Below are 23,365 nucleotides of genomic sequence, written 5' to 3' on the forward strand. Positions count from 1 at the left end.
ACAATATGTGCTTTATGCTGTACAACAAACCCAAGGCAGGGTCAGACAGATGGGTATACAGACAAGATTGCCTTGGCTCCCAGCCCATGTGGGGGTGAAGGGGAACGAGGCAGTTGATGTACTGGCTAATCAAGAACTTAGTAGTGGGGATGTTGATGTTTTGGTTTCAAACGAGCAAGGCAGAGGCAAAAAGCCTGATATGGACAGTGGTGGTGCAGAGATGGCAGGAGCAGTGGAATAGAGATACTGAGGGCAGGCATTTATTCTAAGTACAGAGGAAAGTCGGGAAGGGGAGGATGGCAGGAAGAGACAGAAGAGAGGGGGCTATTTTTACAAGATTAGGGGTGGGACACAGTCAGTTAAATAAGACTTTATGGGAAAGCATCCAACAGGAAAGTGTGATTATTGCCCGGAAACAGAGACAGTGGAGCATGTATTGGCACAGTGTAGGCAGTATGAGGGGGGAAGAGGCTGAGATCCAGTATAAGGGAGAAGTGGATACAGGAAATTAGTTTAAAGAGTATACTAAGTAGAACGTCATTATATACAGTTTACATTTTTTGTTGTCTTTTCTTAAGAGACTGGGCCACACTCCAGTACAGTAGGTGGCGGTAATGCACCATAATGTTGGATGCCAACTGCCGATAAACCCCACCGAAGAAGAATCCACAGACAGCTACTCAGAACTCGGACAAGTCAGGGGACGTACGTAAAATACGTTTGGCAGCTGTCAGTGCACTTTACAACCTGGTAAGTTTGATTCCTTTGGCTACTTTACTTAAAATATCATACGTGTTCAGGAACATTTTATAAAAATAAATAAAATCATGAAGGCCTAATACAGATACAGCTGGCCACTTCACTCAAGCAAATAATGTAATAACACAACATCTTTGGTAATAATTTCTCTATTCAAAAGGGGAAACGGTAAGGCTAGAATCAAGATAAAGTAGATAATGACTTCGCGCAACGATAGTATCTTAAAAACTCTAATATTCCGTAGCTACACCACAGAAGCAAAGACTGCCAATAAGTTTCGTTTCGCCAGAGTGACGCACTGAAACTAGAATACCGTTCTAGCGACAGGATTTCCTTTCAAAATAAGAGTCTCCCTGCAAGGGCATGGAAAGCTTTGTGACTATCCTTTTGTTTAACAGTAGTTACGTACAACTGTTTTTCAAAGCATTGTATCCACCTTGGAAAAATAACCCATCTTTTATATTTCATTATTTATACCAGCATTTCATTTGAAAGTTTACACAAATACTGTTATGTTAATTCAGAGTGTTGCTGGCCTTTTACTCCACCCATTCCATTGGTCACAATGCAAAAAATAAATGTATGTTTAATTTTTTTATTTAACCTTTATTTAACTAGGCAAGTCATTTACAATGACGGCCTACCCTATATACACTGAATTACATACTGGTTTATAGAGAAAAAACAACTATTTGTGCCGATGTTCCCCAAGTTTTCACAATCATTGTAAAGCCCTTGTTATGTTTTTGCAACCTGTGTGAAACGGCTAGATAGTTAGTCGTGCTTGCTAGTTGCGTTTCAATCAGTGACGTCACGCCCTCAGACCTTGAAGTAGTTATTCCCTTGGAAGTAGTTATTTCCCTTGGAAGTAGTTATTTCCCTTGGAAGGGCCGCAGCTTTTATGGAGTGATTGGAGAGGGGCTGAAGCAATACTGTTACACTGACAGTAATTTCTGAAGATTAAATAAATAATGTGATTTGTGATTAATTTAAGCAATTAAACAAATCTGTCCAAGATTTTAAGGTCAAACCTGTTACGTTAACTGAACTCGCATTTTAATATGGTGAAGCTATTCCTGTAAAAGTTTTAATTGGACATCTAATAGTCAAATCATAGTGTAAAAGCAGGTGAGCTGGTTCTACTCTTTTTGCTCATTTTCTGGTGCTTTGTGGCGGGAAACTGAGCGGGTCGAGAATAACACATCAACCCTGCTACTTTATTTGTCACCCCCCAAAAATATTTACGGGATTGGGATTATTATTTTTTTTTAATTAAGTGTAACATGTGCATTTTGACATGTTAAAGTTCAGCTAAATAATTCCCCCCCCCCCCCCCCCCGCACTACTCCAAAAGGCACCTAATTGGTGGAACTACCCCAATATTGTGAACATACCAATAGCTATACCAAGTAGTCTTCATTTTTTTTTTACACTGAATTTTTTTTAGCCTTGCATATAAGCACCATGTAAATGGCAATTGATTACAATTTAATATCTTTAGAATGAGTTATCAACATTGCAATGTTTTGAAATGTGGGCTTTTATTTTGAAGGTTTCCATACAACGGTGACGTCATTTCTGCTGTTGGCAGAATAGTAGTTTAAACAGAATACTCACAGACAGCACAGCAGCAGACAGTTGTAGTTCCATCATGGCGGAGGATCTGTTTTCCCTCATGAGTCTCGAAGACGAACTGAGCTGTAGCATCTGCCTCTGTGCTTTCGACTGTCCGGTGACAATTCCATGTGGACACAACTTTTGCCAAGAGTGTCTCCTAGAAACCTGGAAAGACAACTACAGCTGTCCACAATGCCGGACCCACTTCACCACCAAACCAGAGCTGAAGAAGAACACCGTCCTCAGCACTGTTGTGGAAACGTTCAAAATGAAGTCGAATAAAAGCGACCTCCCCAGTGAGATAGGCGACTTAATCATGTGGGATGCGGTCAAGATGGAGCCCAAAGAGGTGGCTATCTTGTGTGACACCTGTATGGAAGCCAAAGCGTTCAAGACCTGCCTCACCTGTATGGCGTCGTTCTGCCTTGAGCACGTGAGGCCTCATCATGAGAACCCAGTGTTTGGCGCGCATCAGCTGAACGAGCCTCTGGGCGACCTGCGCGACCGTATCTGCCCCGACCACCACAAGCTGATGGAGTTCTACTGTGTCCAACATGGCCGCTGTATCTGTGGTGTCTGTCTGCAGCAGGTGCATAAAGGCTGTACCTTCTCCAACCCTGATGAACAACGGGCACTGCAAGAGGTAAGTTCACAATATATATTTTAATACACCCCATCCACGGTCAGGCATACAGTAGTGTTGTGCCAGCCCATTGCCCCCATGTAGTGCATTACAACTGTCTAGAGGTCTGGACTTTTTTTTATAAGGGAAAGGGGATAGACCAGAGCCTGTCGTTTCAATGGGAGCAAATTAATCATAGTGGGCAGACCAAGCACGAGCTAGTGAGATCCTATTGGCTCGTTCTAGCATCTATTTGCATATTTCTATTATGGAACGCCTACTCTGAAGTGTGTGTAGAATAACTCAATTCGCCCTTCCACTCCTAAACCACATGGTTTTAAGAAACTTTGGCAAAAGTTAGTCTACAAAACACAGTTCACTCTGTTACAGATTCTAGTTTTGGAAATGGATAACTGAATGTTGGCCAAAATCCTTCTACCACTGCCGGCCCCTGGGCTTCCTCTCATCACAATATTTGGTAGTGAGTGGAAACTAACCAGATGCTTCACATTTATACATCTGGTGAAATACCTAGCATACTGTTCTGTTGGGATACTTAGTCGTCGATTAAGGCAGACGTCCATGCACAACAATGCGTTCAACCGAAATGTGTCTTCCGCATTTAACCCAACCCCTCTGAATCGGAGCGGTGAATGGGGCTGCCTTAATCGACGTCCATGTCATCAGCACCCGGGGAGCAGTTGTTAGGGGTTAACTGCCTTGCTCAAGGGCAGAACGGCAGATTTCTCCACCTTTTCCCGGCACGGGGATTCAAACCACCTTTTGGTTACTGGCCCAACACTCTTAACCGCTAGGCTACAGGCGTAAGGTCACTGGTTTAAGCCTCACTACTGACCGTTTACCCTATTTTGCTACAGATGTGATGTCATTGATCAAATCACTAATCCTAAAAGAAAACAAAAGTGAACTCATCTTAAGTGTTAGAAATGTTTTATTTGGTGGAAGATGATATTCATTCATGTCTCATTCAGTCTGATTTGAGGGGCAAGTTGAGTCTGCTGGAAGGAAAGATGGACAAGAACCAGATGGTCATCTCTCAGATGAGTGACCAGCAGAGCAAGTTTAAGGTGAGCTATCACTTTTTAAACCAGAGACTCAAGAAAATGTCTTAACTACTGTATTCACTAGGAAGTAATCAACGTATAAAGCAGTTTGAAAGCTTTGAGCACCTGGAAAAAGTAAATAGCGAACAGTCACTGTAAGAGCGGTGTGAGATGCTGTGAGATCCATTTGAGAACTCCACGTATACTGTGTGTCCGTCTCCTCCAGGACTCTGCAGCCAGCAGGAAGAGAGCTCTGGAGGACGAGTACCGCCAAATCCGGGCGCTGCTGGACCGTGACGAGCGTGAGGCTCTGAACACTGTGGACCGCGAGCAGGAGAGCGGTCAGACCAAACTCCAGAACCTCATAAAGAAGTTCAACCAGAACATTGCGAAGCTTAGCGCAGCAAAAGATGGCATCAACAGCCTGCTCAGTCAGACTCAGACCATGGCTTTCCTACAGGTGAGTCCAGTGTAGCGAAGGTGGCTTCGGTGAACTGCTCTCACTCAGTTGATGAGCAACCTTAACTGAAAGCAGAAGACTTGCGTCAGCTCCCGGCCTTAGCTCAGTGGGCTAACCTTAGCTCAGTGGGCTAACCTTAGCTCAGTGGTCTTGAAATTATAATATTGACTATAATATATCTTATTGTTGGTTTTTACCTTTGGGACAGGCCTCAGTTGACATGCCGGCAGCGGTGGCCTTTGACCCCTATACCCCGAAGGTCAACTTGGACTCTAAGGCCGTGGCAGCCTGGCATGCCTACTCTGCAGTCCTGAGGGAGCATCTCACACATGTACTGAAACAGCCGGTAGAGGCCAGACTGCAGATACTCCAACCAGGTGTGTGTGTGTATACAAGTGTATGAAACGTGCTTATGGGCGGCATTTGTATGATGCCTTGTGATATTTAATTAAATTCCAGAAGCTTGCATGGACATGTTCAGCAATGGTGATTTTTATATTGGAGAGCAATAAGGGATCAAACAATGAGTCCAATCAAACAATAATTCACAATCCAACATCTCATCCCTCAAATTGGTTACCAATCTGGTGGTGAGGCGTTTGCTTTCCAGATTCCAAGCATTATACTTAGAATACCTAAGTGAAATAGTCACCACTAGCCGGCCTCCGCCCAGTACCCTGCCCTGAACTTTAGTCAGTGTTACTAGACGGCTATCACCCTGTACTCAACCCTGGACCTTAGAGTCTGCCGCCCTATTTACATAGTCATTGAACACTGGTCACTTTAATAATGTTTACTTACTGTTTAACCCACTTCATGTGTGTATATACTGTATATACTCAAGGCCTATCGTATTTAACTACGGCTTTAAATACAATTTCTATTCATAATGTGTATACACACCATCATATACATAGTGTACAAACCATTAAGAACACCTGTTTTTTTCCATGAGACTGACCAGGTAAATCCAGATGAAAGCTATGATCCCTTATTGATGCCACTTGTTAAATCCACTTCATTCAGTGTAGATGGGGGTATTAGACATGTTAAAAAAATGATTTTGAAGCCTTGAGACAATTGAGGTGTGGATTGTGTATGTGTGCCATTCAGAGGGTGAATGGGCAAGACAAAATATTTATGTGCCTTTGGTAGTAGGTGCCAGGCGCACCGATTTTAGTGTCAAGAAGTGCAACGCTGCTGGGTTTTTCACACGCAGCAGTTTCCCATGTGTATCCCATGTGTATCGAGAATGGTCCACCACCCAAAGGACATCCAGCCAACTTGAAACAACTGTGGGAAGCATTGGCGTCAACATGGGCCAGCATCCCTGTGGAACGCTTGACACCTTGTAGAGTGGGGACGGGCAGGATGTCAAAAATCTCTCTCTAACCATAGATTTAAAAAATAAAATACTGTGAGACAAAGTGCCAGGCACGTCTTTCTCCGTGCTCGCTCTCCCGCCAATTCATACATATTCATTGTTGTCATGGTGTGAATTGTTTGTCACAGATTATGAAATCCCTGCTATTATCAAAAGTATCAACAGTAGTAGATGTAGGCTACCGTTAATCATTGCCATTTCCCCATTAATCTAGAATGTTTGGTGATGGTAATTTCTGTTTCTTCAATGTATTAATACGGCATAGCGTTCTCATTCTCGTAGTGTACAGGTTGTTTGGAGAGCTCAAACTGTCTAATGTTTATCATAGAAAGAATGTAACCAGCTACATTTCCTAATCTAATGTTTTGCTTGAAGTTAATCTAGCATTTTACCAGAGAGAAACAAAGAGGCTACACAGCAGAGCGCTGTCTGTTGATAGAATGCCAGTTTGATTTCTCATCCGAGTGGAGAAGTGCAACTGAAGCAAAAAAATGTGTCTGATACCGAGCAGAAACCACAACAAATCACATGCTTATCAAGCACAAAGAAACGTTCTCGGCGCTGGACAAGCAGCAGCAGACATCTCGCGTTACGTCTTTTGCCACTACAAAGCGCAGCTGTGACCACCAGAGCCGAGCATGTAAAAGCGTCTGCGTGCTGCCCAGGCGAAACAGTTCGGTAGAGTTTGTGCATGTTATTGTGACGTTTTTGTTAGTTTTGGACTTTGGCGAGATTTTTTTCGGCTGTTCGGGCACACACAAAAATGTTCTGGAGGCAAGCCGGAGTTCGGAGTCGAAGTCACGCCCATTCGTCAGTGATTGGTCAACAATAGGGATTCTTCAATAAAGTCTGTCATTCAAGGAGACACAACTCTTTCATGCACGTTTTTCCATTAAAAAAAAAACTGCACAAAACATCTTAGTAAGATGTAAAATTGCGTGACTAAGATCGTCGGCAAAAACTCAAACGTCATTAATTTTGACGGTATTTTAGATTAACTCTGACTATTTTGAGGAAGTGTATACTGGCTACAGCGTCTCAAAATGGACAAACAGTACTATTGCTGCTTTTTTTCTCTCTCGATTTTCAAACTAAGGTCTTACGGGAGAGTATGCGAGCACACACGTTCGGTTAGGCTAGCCAAGGTTGGCTAGGCGCCAGCCGAACTAACTGACGCCTTAACATAGCTCATTATGGTTTCAGTGAATGGCAATCGAGCGATTAGAACTTATCTGTAATGGTTATGATAAGTTATGCATGGTTGCGTGCTGTTGGCTTAGACAAATGCACACATTTTTCCGTGTTTCATTTATTATATATTTTTTTAATTAGAGCACTCAAATTATGTGAGTACTAGAACAGTAAAATGTCATATGCCCATCCCTATTGTAGAGTCCATGCCCCGACGAATTGAGGCTGTTCTGACGGCAAAGGAAGGTGTTCTTAATGTTTTATACACGCAGTGTATACATTTATTTTCCGCACTCTGACATTGCTCGATGTAATACTTCTTAATTCATTTTTTATTTTTGAGATTTGGGTGTGTTGTTATTACTGCACTGTTGGAGCTAGGAACATAAGCCTCTCGCTACACCTGCTAAATATGTGTACATTACCAATAAAATGTGATTTCTTCCCTACAGCTCAGAGGTTTGGTCCTCCTCTGATGCCAAACTTCTTTGAAATGGGTGAGTGCCGTTATGCCCTTGTCTTTATAATAGCTACATAATAACTCTTGCTGGCATACAGTAGCGGTTGTAACTTTCCAGAAAGGTATGGCTTTTGTCCGGCTAAATTGTACAGCCACAATAGTTTGTGAAATAAGTAATAGACTCGTTGTGGTGGTCACTCATAGCCTAATCACGACCTTGGGCACTGTATTTACTTTGATACAGTGTGACACTATCTAAAGTTTCATCTGGTTTTTGTTTCAGGAGGCATGCCACCACAAGGTCATCCGAGAATGCCTAGATCCCACAGCCCAGGAGCCCCCCTCAGGGCAAACCAGAGGAAGAAGCCTCCACAAGATTCAAACCGAGAGAGAAGTAGGCTATTACAAGATGGGTTGTTGTGGCCTTTTTAGTGTCTAGGTACATTCTACCAAGACACTACATTGAACCGTTCAACAAACATAGAATACGATGCACCGATTAGGTCTCTCCATTTCCTTATCAGACCAGGCAAAAACAGGACAAATACAGCTCGTTCTATTCAGTCAGAAATGGTTCAAAAACCAGATGGCAGATCATTGTTGTACTGTCAGTAAAGACTTACTGCCAATTATACCACTATTTACACCTCTAAAGGGTCAACTATGACCCAGAGTTACTTTTTTATCCTACAAGTCTCTCAACCATTTCTCCCTTTCAGAGTCAGACAAGAAACGAGATTACAAGGAAGGGAAAGAACATAAGGCTGACAGTGAGAACTGATTTTTCAGTGTTTTTCTGTGTGTTTACATCAATTACTGCCAAGCTCAGATAACAGGTGTACTGTGCATGACACATTTTTTGTTTATGATCCGGTTTAACAGGGCTGTTCAGTCTGTTCCGCAAACCTTAGTTGGAGAGAGCGCTTAAAGGGATATTTCGACATTTTGTCAAATAAGCAAATTTTGGCTATATGCTCCCATAGACTTCCAGACATTGTGCTACTACTTGTTAGCAATCGCGTCAGAAACTACCTTCAACTTCCTTCAAACTGCATGCAGACACTAATATGGTATCAATGAGTTCATCGGACTCTGGGTAAGTAAAAAAAAAAAAAAAAAAAAAAAGGGGGCTTAATTGCCAAAAAGTAACTATTCCTTTAACCTACATGTTTTAGGCAGCAGCTGACTCATACAATATTGCGTAAAAGCACTGCCTGCAATCATTTGATATGAAAAGATATTCTAAATTAGTTGTTTGTCTCCCTCAGAAAATCCCCAAAAGCCACCTAATGCTCCCAGAGAGTTCGCCACTCCTGTTCCACACACACCAAGGGACCACCCCAGAGGACAATCAGCAGAACCCATACCCAGGAACAAGGAGGACCCAGGTAGAACTGTTGTTCATGCAAAAAAATATCTATACACTGGGGAAATGTTGCTTAAAATGATATCCTCTGCTCAAGCAGCTGAATTCTATAAGTGAGCCTCCAATGACAAATTTGAATGCAATTCTGGATACTTGTCGCAACTGGGGGGGATTCCAGAAAGATGGTTTTACATATTTAGGTTTCCCTGAAAATATCCCGCTTTTCTTAACCAGATGAGGGAGTACGTGATTTCTTGGTTCCAGAACGTCTGCTTCTCGTTTAAGTAATTACGCTAAGCGAATTGCAGATTGGTTGATCCGACAACTGGCGCGCAACATTCAAAAAGGGCCTCATGTCGATGACAGAAATAAACTACAGCTATGGATTCAAAAAAGACAGAGCCCAATATTTCACAAGTTTAGAACAAGAAACTATTGTAACATACAACAAATATATTCACATATTTACCAAAAAATGTAATACAGCCGCCGCTGCAGAAGTCAGAGAGGGTGCCTGGCAGAAAATTGCAGATTAAATGCTTAAGTGAAAATGCTTAAGTGAAGCGGCCCAATTCCAATATCTAATAGGCCTAGCTTACACACACGGGTGACTAGTAATGATGCTTTCACTTTATAGAGCACTGTTATTGCAACGCTGGTGATAGTCGTGTCACGGCTATGGACCAATAGGCTACTACAATTTACTTACGTCACAATTGCAATGGTAGGCCCATTCCATAGCCTATATAAGATGAATCATTTATTGAGTGCTTTTCATGACAACATGGGCAACAATGTGTTCTATGTTAAGTTGTAACACCAATGCTGTTTGCGAAATCTGCCGGATGAATTAGGCTATTTATCATTTTTCGTCATGTTGCTTAGGTTTATTCATTTGAGATTAGCAAAGCAGCGCAGCCTGCTGTACCTGCAATTCTGTTAAAGACCTCCTTGATTATATGGACCGCTTGATGGGCAGGGAATGCAACAAAGACATTAAAAAACGGCTCTGCGCACAGTTGCCTTGCCAAATCGTTCAGCGTCGCCCTCATTGTACAGGAAACTTCCAGAGGCCAAAAAATTGCTAAGTAATGCAGAGTTTGTAGGCCAATATCAGTTAAGGCGAAACCACGTTGGATTACATTGGCTACGTACAGGTTGAGTAAGTTGGCCAGATATTGATTGTGCAGAAAAGGTTTCAGAAAATAACCTTCTGAATGAGTTCAAGGATCTAGTCGAGGTCCAATAGTTTGTTCCCTTCGTTGTTTGCCGTGCATTACAAAGGCTCTGATGTCAATTATGTTTTCCGCAAAGGGACAGGCCATAGTGACGGACAACAATCTGATTGGCGGAGAAGCCCCGTCTTTATTCACCAGGACAGACTAAGGTCAAGTTAACCACTTAGGTAGCAGGTTTGCTTCCGAGCATTCGTTGCTATGGTTGATCAGGCTATAGGTCGACCTCTCTTTCTGGAACCGTAAATCCGGAGTTTGCTCAAATTCTACTTTGACAGATCTCGCCAACTCCCTAATCCGGCTTTCTGGAATACCCCTCTGGTTTATCAAAGTCACCTATGCACTCTACTAAACTAATGTCATGGTATTTCTCTTACAGGACAACCAAGTGTTCCCCCAAGTATCACGTCTGCAGCAAAACGAAATGAACTTCTACAATGTAAGTTCGCAAAAGTGTTTACCGAAACCACGTAGCAAACCGACTCTGGCTCAGTCTAGGGAAGCTAGGATAGGCTATAAATTTGCCAGAAGATACCGACCCTACCGTTACGCTTGTTTACACTGAGCTGCACTGGGGTCGGAACTCAGTCATGGTTACATTAAGATACCGTGGAGCCGGCGTGAGATGTGGGATGGAAAACGTACCTCGATGCAGGGATGGGATATGCCACTGTGCTCCAAATTTGACCTTTTATCCACACTGCTCCATCGGAATCTTCTGGCAAGTCTGTAACCTCTGAGTGTGCATTCAACATAAGTCAACAGTGTGTTGTAAATGTCTCTAGGGGAGACGGCTCATGTTGGTTGTTGTTGTTCATATGATGTCAAGTATAACAATATACAAAAAGGCATACCAAACAAAAAAGATGGGTTGTCTGTAGTGGAAATAGACTGTGGTCTAACCACTTATCTACATTTATTCCTAACACTAGCTTGAGAACAAGTACTGCATTCTGAAGGAACTTTTAGAAAAGTGTGTGCAATGGGTGTGTTTGCGTGCGAGAGAGAATCTTACCTCCTGTCTCTCCCTCACCAGATGGCACGGTTCTCACCCTTGACCCCAAAACGGCCCACAAGCGCATCTCCCTCACAGAGAACATGACCGTGGCCTCTGTGTCAGACGAGCCCACCCATTACCCCGATTGCCCCGCCCGCTTCTCTGTCTGCAGCCAGGTGCTCAGTTCCAAGGGCTTCTCCCGCGGCCGCCACTACTGGGAGGTCAAGATGAGTAGCAACAACTTCACCGGCATCGGCCTGGCCTACAACAGCATCGACCGGAAGGGTCCGGCTAGCCGGCTGGGGCGTAACACCCAGTCCTGGTGCGTGGAGTGGTTCAACGTCAAGCTGTCGGCCTGGCACGCCAGCAGTGAGACTGTACTGCAGAACCCGAATCCGACCCGCGTCGGCGTGCTGCTGGATTGCGAAGAGGGAACGGCCACTTTCTATAACGTTCAGGACCGGGCATACCCTTTCCATACGTTTGTGTTCCAGTTCGCCGAGGCAGTGTACCCGGCGTTCTGGCTCTTCTCCAGCGGCTCGTCTGTTAGCCTGTGCAAGCTGCAGTCTTAAGAAGTTAACACAACACACACACACACACACACACACACCACACACACATTCTTCTCCCTCGCAAATAATTAGAATATACAGCATCTGGGTCAATAAATTACTTAATCATACTGATATTGGGAGCTTATATTGGAAATGTACCTTAAAGGTTATTATTTGGTTGTAGTCACTGACTATAGTAATAATGCAGTGTAGGTCATATCATTTTGGACTTCGGTCTCTTGTAACTACAGCAACCTCTAAACAGGCAGCATTTGTTAATCAGCAACTAATGAAAACTAAGCACTTGCATACAGGTAAAGGAACATTACAAATGATTATACAATATTATTGTATTGTCAAAAGCACGATGACATCCTTACTACCTTTTGTTTTACCGCTGTTGTGATGTCAGCAGCATGCCGTAAAGGATTTTAAGTTGATTTATTCCTTAATGGTTACTCTGACATAGCGAGTTCCATTGGCTGGATAGAAGGAATTATCTGACATTGTGATCATTCATGTCTGATTCGCAAATGGTTATGTGTTATAGGCAAACACGACTACTAAGTGGTATTTGAACCAGGCGAATTAGTTTTTTCTCCTGTTCTGTAGTCCTGGCTAAATGTCTTGATCATCCAGTTTATTTACAGATACATTTAAGTGGTCTGTGGGTAGCTGTTTACAGCCTGTTTTTATCAGAGCTTATGATCTCTTGGCGTGGGTCTTGGCAGTACACAGTAATCACATGTAATGTACACAAAACAACATGAATAAACATGTATGTTATCTGCTGTATATGAACAGTACCACAACGTTCAGAAGGCCATGTACTGGCACACCTATGCAAGAGAGTGGGTGGCTTTTGCTGGTGTCAGGCATTCCGCATTACGGAATGTCATATCCAATAACACCACCATTAATGAATCGAACAGAAAAACATCCACATTATTCTTGATACCCCCAAAGGAAAAGTGGGTATCGTTCACTTTTTTTCTTGATCTAACACATTTCGCTACAGTGTCTCACATAGAGCCTGTAAGTGAAGGGGGTTTCCGCATGGTGCAGTGTGAGGATGTGCTGAAAGCGCTTCCTGACACTGCTACTAGGACACTGCTACTACAGGCTTGATAGAACCTAGCCTGGTTGCCAGATCTGCATTTGGTTTAGAATTACAGTGAACAGGGCAGAGGATTTCTGGCAACCAGGCTAGATAGACCCAGCCTGGCCCATAAGAACAAGCAGAGGTCATTTAGACCCTGTGAACAGGAGTTTTTCCAACTCTGTGGGTTTTGTAAATAGGGATGATTTAGGGCTGGGGGTTTTCCTGTCTGTGACCAGACAAAGGAAAAACTCTGGGCCCAAGTTATAGCCAATTTAGCTATAGCCCATAGCTAGGGCCTTCTCATGTCCTAGAAGGGTACATATCTGTAGCACAGTGATGGTCTGTTGGTGTTAGTTTGGACATCTGTGGGTGTCACCATTGTCTGTGATGTGGGTGCATGCTTCTCATAATTCATGTCTCTGATATTGTGGATTGGAACTTCCGTTTATGGATATACAGCCATCGCTATGATCGGAGAGCAAGTTGAGAATAGCATGTGATGGATTCGTTTTGCTTTGCAAAGCCCCGTGCCAAATGAATAGTTGGTGTCATTGCCTTCTCCCTCTATAGAAACACTCGTTTTCCTGATTTAAGTGATTTCTACTGTTAGTGGAATGAAGGCAAGCTGATATTTTAAGGAAAAGATGAATTCATTTGCTGGATTTAAGCCATTATTGCCACTGGCTGTTTAAGAGATCCCCAAAGGTTTGGACAAAGTTTGAACGACTCGCGTACACAACGCCAGATAAAGAGCAAAGATCAGAGGGCCATAGTCATGGTCCTCGTGTGTTAGCATGTTATCCTCTCTGTCCATTCCTTCCGTCTCATAAGCTCGGTTCTTAATTAATGTGCTAATGGTGTACTTCGTGTTGGTTTGGTTTACTGACTTTCAGTTTGATTGGGTCTTGTGTTCAACTGAAAAAGATATTAGAAATTGTTGGTTGTGTTTCAAAGGGTAAGGTATTGATTCTGTTTGCGTATAAGGGGTTTAATCTTGTTAAAAGACAACTTGATAATGTCCCCTCATGATCTACTATTATAAGCTATTTGTGCTAATGTATTCCTCCAAAAATGTATCACATACAAATACATATAGTTACTAATGAGTGTGGTGTTTATGGCTTATTTGTTCCACATATCTAGACACATATATACTGCATTTGGTGATTATATTACTTCAAACTGCTCAGGAGTAGACTAAGTGCACGGGAAGGAAAAGCCCTGATATTGCTTTTCCTATTATATATTGCAAAACTGACAATGAAATAATGTACGTATTAGAAAAATGACATTCATAATACATATGAAAATATTTATTATTGGTGTTTCCAAATTCTAATTTACATTGCTTATTACATTCCAGTGAAATGATCCGTTTCAACATCTGTAGTAGCAAACTCAGTAAAGATGGTTTTCGTCTTTGTCGCTTAAATGTTTCTCTGTTTTTAATTGCTTCAAAAGTGATTCATTGTTTGCTTACAATAAAAGTAATTTATCCATCTCTCGATCCATCTTTTCTTTTTAAATGGCCACAAAGCAGATGGCAAGTTTCATACCATTAGATGGAGTCATATGCGTTCCGTTCTATTACGCCAGTAAAGTGCTGTTATGACAAACTCATTTCTTTGACACTTCCCACAGCAATCATTTTCATTTATGTACAGTGGTTTGACTGCAAAAACTAAATGTGTAGCTAAATATATCCCCAAATATACTGTTCCTCATGGTACGCTGTAAATTTTACTCAAATCTTTACAGGAAAATGTATCAGCAATAGACTATCACGGGTCTCCTTCCATCGTTAAGTGTAGACATAATGACATGTACATAAACTACCAAGACTATCCATTACCATTCAATATCTGAAGACAATCTAATTGAGAACATTCGGTGGCATACAGTACAAGCTCTTCGACAAACCTCATTTTCCAAAACACGTGGAATGAAAGTAGGCCATTTCTCCAGCAATGCAATCACATTTCTAAAAAACCTCACAGCCTATAGAGTACCACAGTATGACCCATAAAACCTAGCAGTCACATCCCATGGGGGATTTTAGAAACACTTAAAATAAGGGCTGTGTTTCATGTAGGCTTACCCTGACGTGATGTTTTGATAACCAGGCAAATCTCTCTAGGAAAAGGTGACCTTTATAAATATATTTGCCTGTATTTACCCCACCAAAAATGAAATGTTAATTAGCTGTTCATGTGGCTATCATAAAGAACTACAAATGCCGATCTGGACGAGAATTGAAGGAAAGGTAAGAATCTCTGGATTCATGTGTCTAATGTTTGTTAAATGCAGTAATGAGGAAATTGGCAGAATATTCTTAAATGGACAGTTCTGTGAACGGTTTTGTGCAAATTTTAAATTTACACAATACCTGTTAGCAAAGGTGTCAGCTAGAGATGACGTGCAGGAGCTTACAGGGATTTGTAGTTTTGCATTTCTACTTTGATGCTAATTAGCATTTTCAAATCTAAGAGTAAATGGAGCTGAATATATTGATAAGTCACCTTGTCCGAGAGATTCACATGATTATCAAAACGTCACGCCAGGGTTAGCCTACACGAAACACAGCCCTTAAATGTTTGTAAGTCGCTCTGGATAAGAGCGTCTGCTAAATGACTTAAATGTAAATGTAAAACAGGAAATATGAATGGTGGAAAAACAATTGGAACCATTTCCCTGTTTGACCGCTAGGTTTTATGGATATTATGACACCTCCAGTATGGGGCTCTATACCCATTAAACTCAGCTCGGGACCTCGAAGCCAGTTCCACTGCATTTTGTCATTGTTCCCCTCTAATCAGGGATTGATTTAGACCTGGGACACCAGGTGTGTGCAAATCATTATCAGGTTGAACAGAAAACCAGCAGGCTCCGGACCTCATAGGGTAAGAGTTGACCTATACTGTTTGAAATAACATTTCTGTCCACAGTTAAGATGCTCAGATCTGTTTCTAGAACATTCAGGTTTGCTGTAAACATACAGTAGACGCGCAGATACACAAAATGGGTGTCCTCAAGCAACGAGACGATTACCTAACGGCTTAACACACACAAAGGGAATGTAAGCACTTGTATATCACAAGCATTGGCATTATATTGATAACTATGGACCTCCGAAGCTTTAGATTAACATTGACAATCCTCCTGTTATACAGTTGATGCCAATAGTTGGCTCTGGCTTAATCTCTTAAGCGCCGAGACTTTTAGGAGACGTTCCAGGTCATATTTTTTGCAGTCACGCTGCGCAGATGATTAGGAGTGCTGATCTAGGATCAGTTTTCCTTATAGCTCACACGGAATAAGCTTATATGGACAGGGGGGACCTTGTAACCTGGTGGAACCAATCGGATTGCTGTTAACCATTCTGTTCTACTGCACGTGATTTGAAATAGAATGGCGAACAAAGTGGTCAGACTGGTTCCACGAGCTTAGGGACCTGCAGAAGTGCTTAGGAACCAGGTGCGCAGCGTTTCAGCATAACAGTCGACCTGGAACACCACCTATAACTTTAGATTATGGCTGTAACAAACCTGATATTATCTCAACTTTGACCCTTGACCTCACTAAAATGACAAAAAAAGGTGACAGAGATTCAGAAAAGCCCCAATCACAGATCATTAAAACATTCAGTGGTAATAAACATTGACAGTCGACACACCATAGAAATAGAATGGCTAGATGCTCATCTATTTCTATGTGACAGACATAGGGAGTCACCTTGCGGTTTGTCTAGTGCTAAGCAGCAAGAAGACATTAAAAAGTGTTTGAAATAAACAATCTTTCCATCGTGGACAACATAAACAAAATAGATACAGTGTAATATAACCATACCTATGAATACTTTGAGCAGTTGCAACTCGGTTTTGAGGGATGGTACAATTCTAACTATATCCTATGGAGTAATTCCTACAGTGCAAGAAGAAGTGCCCAACACAAAGAGGTCTAATTAAGAAAAGGACAAAATATTGCAAAAAAAAGTAGGAGTACGTTAACAGACAGTGGTAGACATTTTGTCGAAATTATAAAACCTGTGAATAAATCCTTCATAAGCAACGGCTAGTTCACTAGGAATGGTTAACTAGGAGTCCTAATAAACTCATTTTAAGAAATATAATCAAGTAACATTTTCTTAAGACTTAGTAACCACTAACTAGTGTCTGCGCAATACAGCACATGGAATAGGAGATTTGGCCAACATGGCATTAACAGTGCATCATCATGAAATAGAGTTAACGAAACAAACGTCCAGTGATTGACTTACAAATATAAATATATATTCTATCATAGGAGTACGAGTGTCGAGGTCAATGCTTGCTCCTGAGTCAGGGACACACGGGGTCCATGTTGGGAAACACTGCCAAACTGTTATAACTATAGAACAAGGGATCAGTGCAAATATACCATCCTCCACTGAAACATCTCCCTCCTTTACCCAGAGGCGGGAATATGCCTGAGCTCTCACTTCTATCATCTGGGGAGTGTGCAAGCGTGGCATTATGTCATCAGCATTTACTACAACGAACAAAGGAGGGGTATGGATGAAACATTGAAGAGGTGGAACTTGGGGGCTCAGGCACGAGCAGAGGCGGGACCTGCTGGCTTGGGAGAGTCATGGGGGGCGGAGCTCTCAGCCTCGGAGGTGCTGGATTCGTCGTCGTCGTCCGTCTGCTCGGCGCTGTGGTAGAGCATGAAGGCCTGGGTCTTGTGGGTGATGGTGATGGTGCACGGGCCCTGGGCCCACGGCTCCCCGTCCACCTGCATGGGCATCCGGGACGTCTTCAGCACCAGCTACAGAGAGATAGGAAGGGAGAGGTGGTAAGAGAGATGGGCGGAGAAAGAAGAGGTGAGAGGTGGAGGGAAGGTTCATTTTTTATTTTATTTTTTTTTTACTTTGGAAGAGCTGAACAGTGATGAGCACAGTAAAAGCATATTTTCAGTACATTGACATTCACTGTACATGAACCAACCACGTTCAAAGACAAAACTAGCAAATGACTCCATTACTTACAAAAGATGGCCATTCAAACTGGTACTGTATCTATTCAGCTAAGGTCAAAATGACAGAACCAGGAAGGACACACAGAATACACAAATGTGTCCAGTACACCACTGCTGTCCTCTCACACTGTGGAGATAAAACAGCAAGTGGTGGTGGAATGGTGCCGTAACCTCACCCTGACTGTGTGGGCCTGTCCCAGCCGCACCGGGTTGGCCATCTTGACTTGGATCTGAGCACAGTGGAAGGAGCCATACACACCCACCACCTCCAGCAGCCCGTCATCCAGCCTGGCAGAGAGGACAGGAGAAAAACACTTAGAAAGCAACCTAGAAAAGCTTTATAGAGCATTCATAAGCCCTAGATATATGCTTCACAAATCCCCCTTTAGAGCGCATGACATTAGCTTATCAATGACTTCTGAAGGACAAAGTGATCTTTAGTTATGCTTTCAGTGATAATACACAAGCAACTTTTCAATGGACATAGTCTGATGGTGGGGCTTATGAAGCCTTTATGGTTTCCATTTCGGCATTGTCTAAAGTCCTGTGTGAGCCAGTGGTGCTCACCGCGTAGGGGGGTAGGGCTCGTCCCCCATGCCCTCCCACAGACGACAGCCTCCGCCCCAGTAGCCGATGTTACACACGATGATGCCCTCCAGACTGGGCAAGGCCACCCTCTCTCCATCCAGCTCCAACTGTGGGAGCACACACACGGGCACGCACGCACACACACACACGGGCACGCACGCACACACACACGGGCACGCACGCACACACACACACGGGCACGCACGCACACACACGGGCACACAATATTATTAAATGATATGAGTATCAGCTAGTTCAAGGAGGCATCCAAGGATTATACAACGCACAAAGAATGCTTGAGTTCATTTTAAGTTTGTGACATTTACCAAGGCAACGGAACATTCTATTCAATTCTTCCAGAGGCATAGAGGTGAAAGAGTGCACAACAGACATGAGAGTCGTTCCCTGAGGCCACAATGTGTGTGCCTGTGTGTGTGTTGTTTGTGTGTGTCTGCGTGTGTGTCTCCTTGCATGCCTTACCTCAATCCTCTTATCCAGGTCTTTGCATTCTTGAACTAAGCAATCTTTGGTGCCATACATAAAATATACAGCCTAGAAGGAAAGGCAACAGTTTGACCAGTATAAAGGGGAAAGCAATAGGACACGCGTTATCAAAAGCAGGTCACGTTTGAATGAATTCAAATATTTTTTTTTACATTTTCACCCAAATAACCACTCCTAGACTATTCTGAATCAGCTATTTACAGAACAACCAACCACATAACTAATATTCAGTAAGTAAAAGCATTTCCAAATGTATTTGACTAAGAGAGAAAAGTAGCATTAAAGCATTTTTTTCCCCAAATCGAGGTGTCGACCATGACACTCAAGCAACCATCCTGTATACGTCCTCTCATACTGTATGTAAATTCAACCACGTGAAGTAGCTTGCACGTTTGTTAATATTTACAGATGCGTCTTTGGCCGACTGACCTTGTTGATGATTCGGCTGGAGAAGAAGGAGGGAGTCTTCTCACGGTGGGTGTGGAAGTTGAGCGCCATCAGGGCATCCGGGCCCACTGAGAAATAGTTATTCATGGACAGGACCTGATGAGAATAGGACACACGAGTTAGGAGGTCCTTTACTGATCAAATCAAGGGTATAAACAGTGAATAGCCAATCACGTAGGCTATTCCAGTAAGCAGGATGATTAATAACGTTGATAAACAACCATAGAACTTGTTTTTCTGGTTCATTAAAAACGTGTATACTGGTTGTTGTTTGTCGAGTCAATTATACCTTGTCAATTTTAAGTCCTTTTTCTTAAAAATAAGTTATTTCAAGCAATTTTGGACAGTTAGCTGGCTTACTAATTGATACAGCTTTCTGGAACAGCCCCATGATCGCAATGGATCACTTGGTTGGACCATGGTTCTGGCAGTAGAAACACCAGAGTTATAGGTGTGATTCCTGTATGGGCCACACACTGAATATAGTATGTGTTGCTGAATTATATCGAAATGCAGGGCAAATGGACAAGATCAAAAGAGGCTAGCTTAGAGAGGGTGAAATGCAACTCACCTTTGGCTTACGAAAGTAGAGCCCCTTTGAGGCTACCTGAACTTTCCACCTGTTAGGACAATGAAGATCATACTGGTTAATTTACAACCATGTTACAACACAAATAGAACTAGGGATATTGAGCGTCGCAGCATTAGCACAGAAGGCTACGTTACATGCGCTTTGTAGCATTAGCACAGAAGGCTACATTACTTGCGCTTCGTAGCATTAGCACAGCAGGCTACATTACTTGGGTTACGTAGCATTGTAGCATTGGCACAGGAGGCTACACTCCTACTCCTCTGGCTCTCCACTGACCTGTCCATCTTGACCACCTCTGCTTCGAGGACGTTCCGGAGCACCTGCTCCACAGGGATCTCCCCGGCGTAGCCCGACCCCCAGCCCAGGGAGTTGGACAGGTCATTCCCCGTACCCAGGGGCAGGATCATCACCCTGGGGATGAACTGATCTTGGCCCTGGAGACCAATACACACACGCACGTGAAACAGACGTCAGTGTGCTGCTAACATTAGATCTTCCTCCACTGTCCCTACACCGGGCTCAAACCAGTGATCCTCTGCTCACAAACACACGTGACCGCCCTCCTTGACAACGTACCAACCATTTGAGCTATCGGAAAATATCTATAGCGATTAGATGCGAATGCGATTCCAATGGAACATGCACGCCATCTACACACGTCTTATTCAATAATAACCAACAACAACAGTAGTTACAGCAACGTTCGTTGCAACTTCAGTTACAGCAGTCTCTTGGCATAGAGCTGCACGACTCATTTGCACCTGCCCATTGTCATGTTGCACATGTAAAAACACACAGTCCTTCACCTTGAGCTTCATGGTGTCGATGGCATCCAGCACCCAGCCCACGGTTCCGTCCCCCCCACACACCAGCACCCTCACACTGCCCGGAGGCAGCAGGGTGCACAGCTGCAGGGCCTTGGAGGGAGGCAGCTCCGACAGGTCAAACACCTGAGAGAGGAGGGGAGAGGAAAGGAGAGGAGAAGAGGAAAGGAGAGGAGAAGAGGAAAGGAGAGGAGAGAGGAGAAGAGGAGGGGAGGAGAGAGGAGAAGAGGAGGGGAGGAGAGAGGAGAAGAGGAGGGGAGGAGAGAGGAGAAGAGGAAAGGAGAGGAGAAGAGGAAAGGAGAAGAAAGAGAAAAGGAGAGAGGTAAGGAGATAAGGAGAGGATAGCAGACAGAAAAGGGAAACAGTGGATTGGAGGGGAGGGAGATGTTTATGCATCCCATCACTGTGCCACCTCCACAATCACTTTAACTCGAAAGAGTGCCTATTGTGCGCCAGTTCAATTTGACCTAGACATCTTATTAATTCCATAATATGCTACACAGAGGACTGACTGACCTGGACAGGGTTGAGGATGGTGCGGAACTCTCCAAGCAGAGCCTCCCCCATGTTGTTCCCACTGCGAGTGTTGGCCAGGACCAGCACTGGAGTCCAGCTGCTCCCGCAGGCAGATGCCAGCTAGACACACACACACACACAGTTAAAATTAAAGTAAACAAAACCTGTTTCAAGCCACAACCCAGTCTTCTAACCTGACTCAAGAGGGACTGGTAGTTGCTAGTAATACAACCAAACAGTCGGTTCCGATCCACCATTTGGGACACCCTAACCCCAGACACTGACCCCTCCCTGGGTGTGACCTATGACCTTGCTGTACTCATCGGGGTGCCTGCGGCGGAGCTTGTTGACGTGGTGGAGGTAGTGAGGGGGGATGATGACGCTGCGGAACTCGCCCAGCTCACAGCGCTCCTCGTCCGCCAGGCTGGGCTTGCAGTCGTCGTGCACCGTGGTCTGACACCACACACACCTGCCAAGGGACAAACACACACCCATCAGGCACAATTTATTCGGAGCTCACTGTAATGTCAAGGCAAAAGATGGACAGCGAGCTGGTTAAGAATTGTACACGAAAAGAAAAGGACATGATATTAATTCCTGTCAATTTGCAAATAAAGCAACTTCAGCTTCCCCCATGATTGAAAAATGACAAATAGCACCCTCTCCATCTTTCGTGCCAGAACCAAACACATAAAAGCTAACGCCTTTGCATCCCGCTGGGCTTCACTCTGATTAATGTGGCAGACAAAAACTCACACACAAATGACAGCCTAGAAGCAAAATAATATTACCTAAAGTCACACAGCTTCGGTTGGTTCCCACATTGCTCCTTGCAGACCGCACAGACACTGCAGAGAGGGACGTTTCCCCGGACCCAGCGGTGCTCCAGTGTCCCATCCGTTAGGGACGGAGCCATAATCTCTTTGCACACAAGGCTCCGGTCGGCGCGACGCAGGCATGTCTCGTCGGCGCACACTCCGCAGCAGTCGCAGAACGCCCCTTGTAGAATGTGTTGTTGGCATACACAGCAGTAGGTGGGCTTGTTGAACAGGTCCGTGCAGTGCCAACCGTGCTTGCTCTTGCGGAAGAAGTCTTTCATGTGTATTTTCCGTTTGGAGCGTTGGACACTGCACCACAAAGTAATGATCACGGGCACTACGACAGCGAGAGTGGTCCAAAACAGGAGTGTCCACTCTTCCCGTGACGATTGGTCGCGGTTTCCCTCGTCCCCCTCCATAGACATTCGAGGATGAGTGGTTGGTATTAACGCGAATAAACTAATCAAATCGTAGAATATCACGAGAATTCACCGATATAAACATTGTGCGCAAGTCGCGCGCATCATGATGTCCATGCAATAGCGACGAGAAAATGACGACCTTCTCGTGTTGCGAAATAACGCACAAAACAAGGCTCGAGCGAGATTGTAAACATTGGCTACCGTTAATTTTTGGCAAAATACGTAGCTAGACGACGACCACGAACATTTGGAATATTAGCATTCAGAAGCTATGCTAGCTATAGTTACTGGGCACCTGATGTGCTCCTTACCTACCTAGCAATGACTACATTAGAAACTGATAATCCATCGTCTGTAAAAAACAAAACAAAAAAAACGCATCGAAACGCATGCCCAGGAATTTATAATATTAAAGGTTGCATTGACATGACAGCTTCATTACTATATCAATAACACGACTAAACAATAGATTCGTCGATAAAACATATGTCCCATTGCAAACAGTGGCCTTCCCACCTAATGGCCGTGTTCAACCGCGTCAAAACCGTGTTGTATCATGGGTACATTTTGACTGACTGATCTGCAAATTACATTGAGAAGTTATTTCCATAGAGATAGATATAGGACTCATCTTTGTATCTGTCCCATTATAGCGTCTGTGACAACATGGGCAGCGCCATTGAGGCTATCTCCATTTTGAAGTAGTCCATGTTCTTCTTCCCGATTGGCTGATCCCTCCCGATGACCCGGTTGGACATGACTCCAAAGGGGTCACCAGGAGGGATGAGCCAATGAAGTCCCACCCAGATGACTACATTAAAATGGTGGAA

The 23,365-nt window shown here is 43.6% G+C and overlaps 2 protein-coding genes across 3 annotated transcripts; one reads left to right on the forward strand and one right to left on the reverse strand.

The window, feature by feature from the left end:
* The first annotated feature begins 481 nt into the window (after positions 1-481).
* On the forward strand, positions 482-14,312 carry LOC139568702 (E3 ubiquitin/ISG15 ligase TRIM25-like). The gene is made up of 10 exons (XM_071390725.1): positions 482-750; positions 2,312-3,019; positions 3,991-4,086; positions 4,289-4,522; positions 4,731-4,899; positions 7,550-7,594; positions 7,841-7,951; positions 8,826-8,945; positions 10,538-10,597; positions 11,195-14,312. The coding sequence occupies exons 2-10, from the start codon at positions 2,411-2,413 to the stop codon at positions 11,725-11,727; spliced, it is 1,977 nt and encodes a 658-aa protein (XP_071246826.1). The 5' UTR covers positions 482-750; positions 2,312-2,410; the 3' UTR covers positions 11,728-14,312.
* On the reverse strand, positions 14,098-23,168 carry LOC139568703 (diacylglycerol kinase epsilon-like). 2 transcript variants are annotated; one of them, XM_071390726.1, is made up of 11 exons: positions 22,087-23,168; positions 21,581-21,764; positions 21,296-21,415; positions 20,762-20,905; positions 20,232-20,389; positions 19,935-19,983; positions 19,346-19,459; positions 18,893-18,964; positions 18,392-18,519; positions 18,001-18,112; positions 14,098-17,614 (listed from the first exon to the last, which is right to left on the reverse strand). In XM_071390726.1, exons 1-11 carry the CDS (start codon positions 22,536-22,538, stop codon positions 17,396-17,398), a joined length of 1,752 nt encoding a protein of 583 aa, XP_071246827.1. In that variant the 5' UTR covers positions 22,539-23,168; the 3' UTR covers positions 14,098-17,395. The 2 variants fall into 2 exon arrangements, with proteins under 2 accessions (XP_071246827.1, XP_071246828.1); XM_071390727.1 differs by having other exon boundaries at positions 21,605-21,764; positions 22,087-23,166.
* Positions 23,169-23,365: the final 197 nt, after the last annotated feature.

Source organism: Salvelinus alpinus, chromosome 2 (genome assembly GCF_045679555.1).
Source record: "Salvelinus alpinus chromosome 2, SLU_Salpinus.1, whole genome shotgun sequence".
Classification (NCBI taxonomy): Eukaryota; Metazoa; Chordata; class Actinopteri; order Salmoniformes; family Salmonidae; genus Salvelinus; species Salvelinus alpinus.

Bases quoted from the DNA above. Each gene is read 5' to 3' on its own strand.
- LOC139568702 (XM_071390725.1), top strand. From the start codon at position 2,411: ATGGCGGAGGATCTGTTTTCCCTCATGAGTCTCGAAGACGAACTGAGC. The intron at 4,523-4,730 runs GTGAGTCCAGTG...CCTTTGGGACAG, and splicing joins AGACCATGGCTTTCCTACAG to GCCTCAGTTGACATGCCGGC. The intron at 4,900-7,549 runs GTGTGTGTGTGT...TCTTCCCTACAG, and splicing joins ACTGCAGATACTCCAACCAG to CTCAGAGGTTTGGTCCTCCT.
- LOC139568703 (XM_071390726.1), bottom strand. From the start codon at position 22,538: ATGTCTATGGAGGGGGACGAGGGAAACCGCGACCAATCGTCACGGGAA. The intron at 20,390-20,761 runs GTGAAGGACTGT...ATTGGTCTCCAG, and splicing joins TCGACACCATGAAGCTCAAG to GGCCAAGATCAGTTCATCCC. The intron at 18,965-19,345 runs GTCAGTCGGCCA...CTTTCCTTCTAG, and splicing joins CCAGCCGAATCATCAACAAG to GCTGTATATTTTATGTATGG.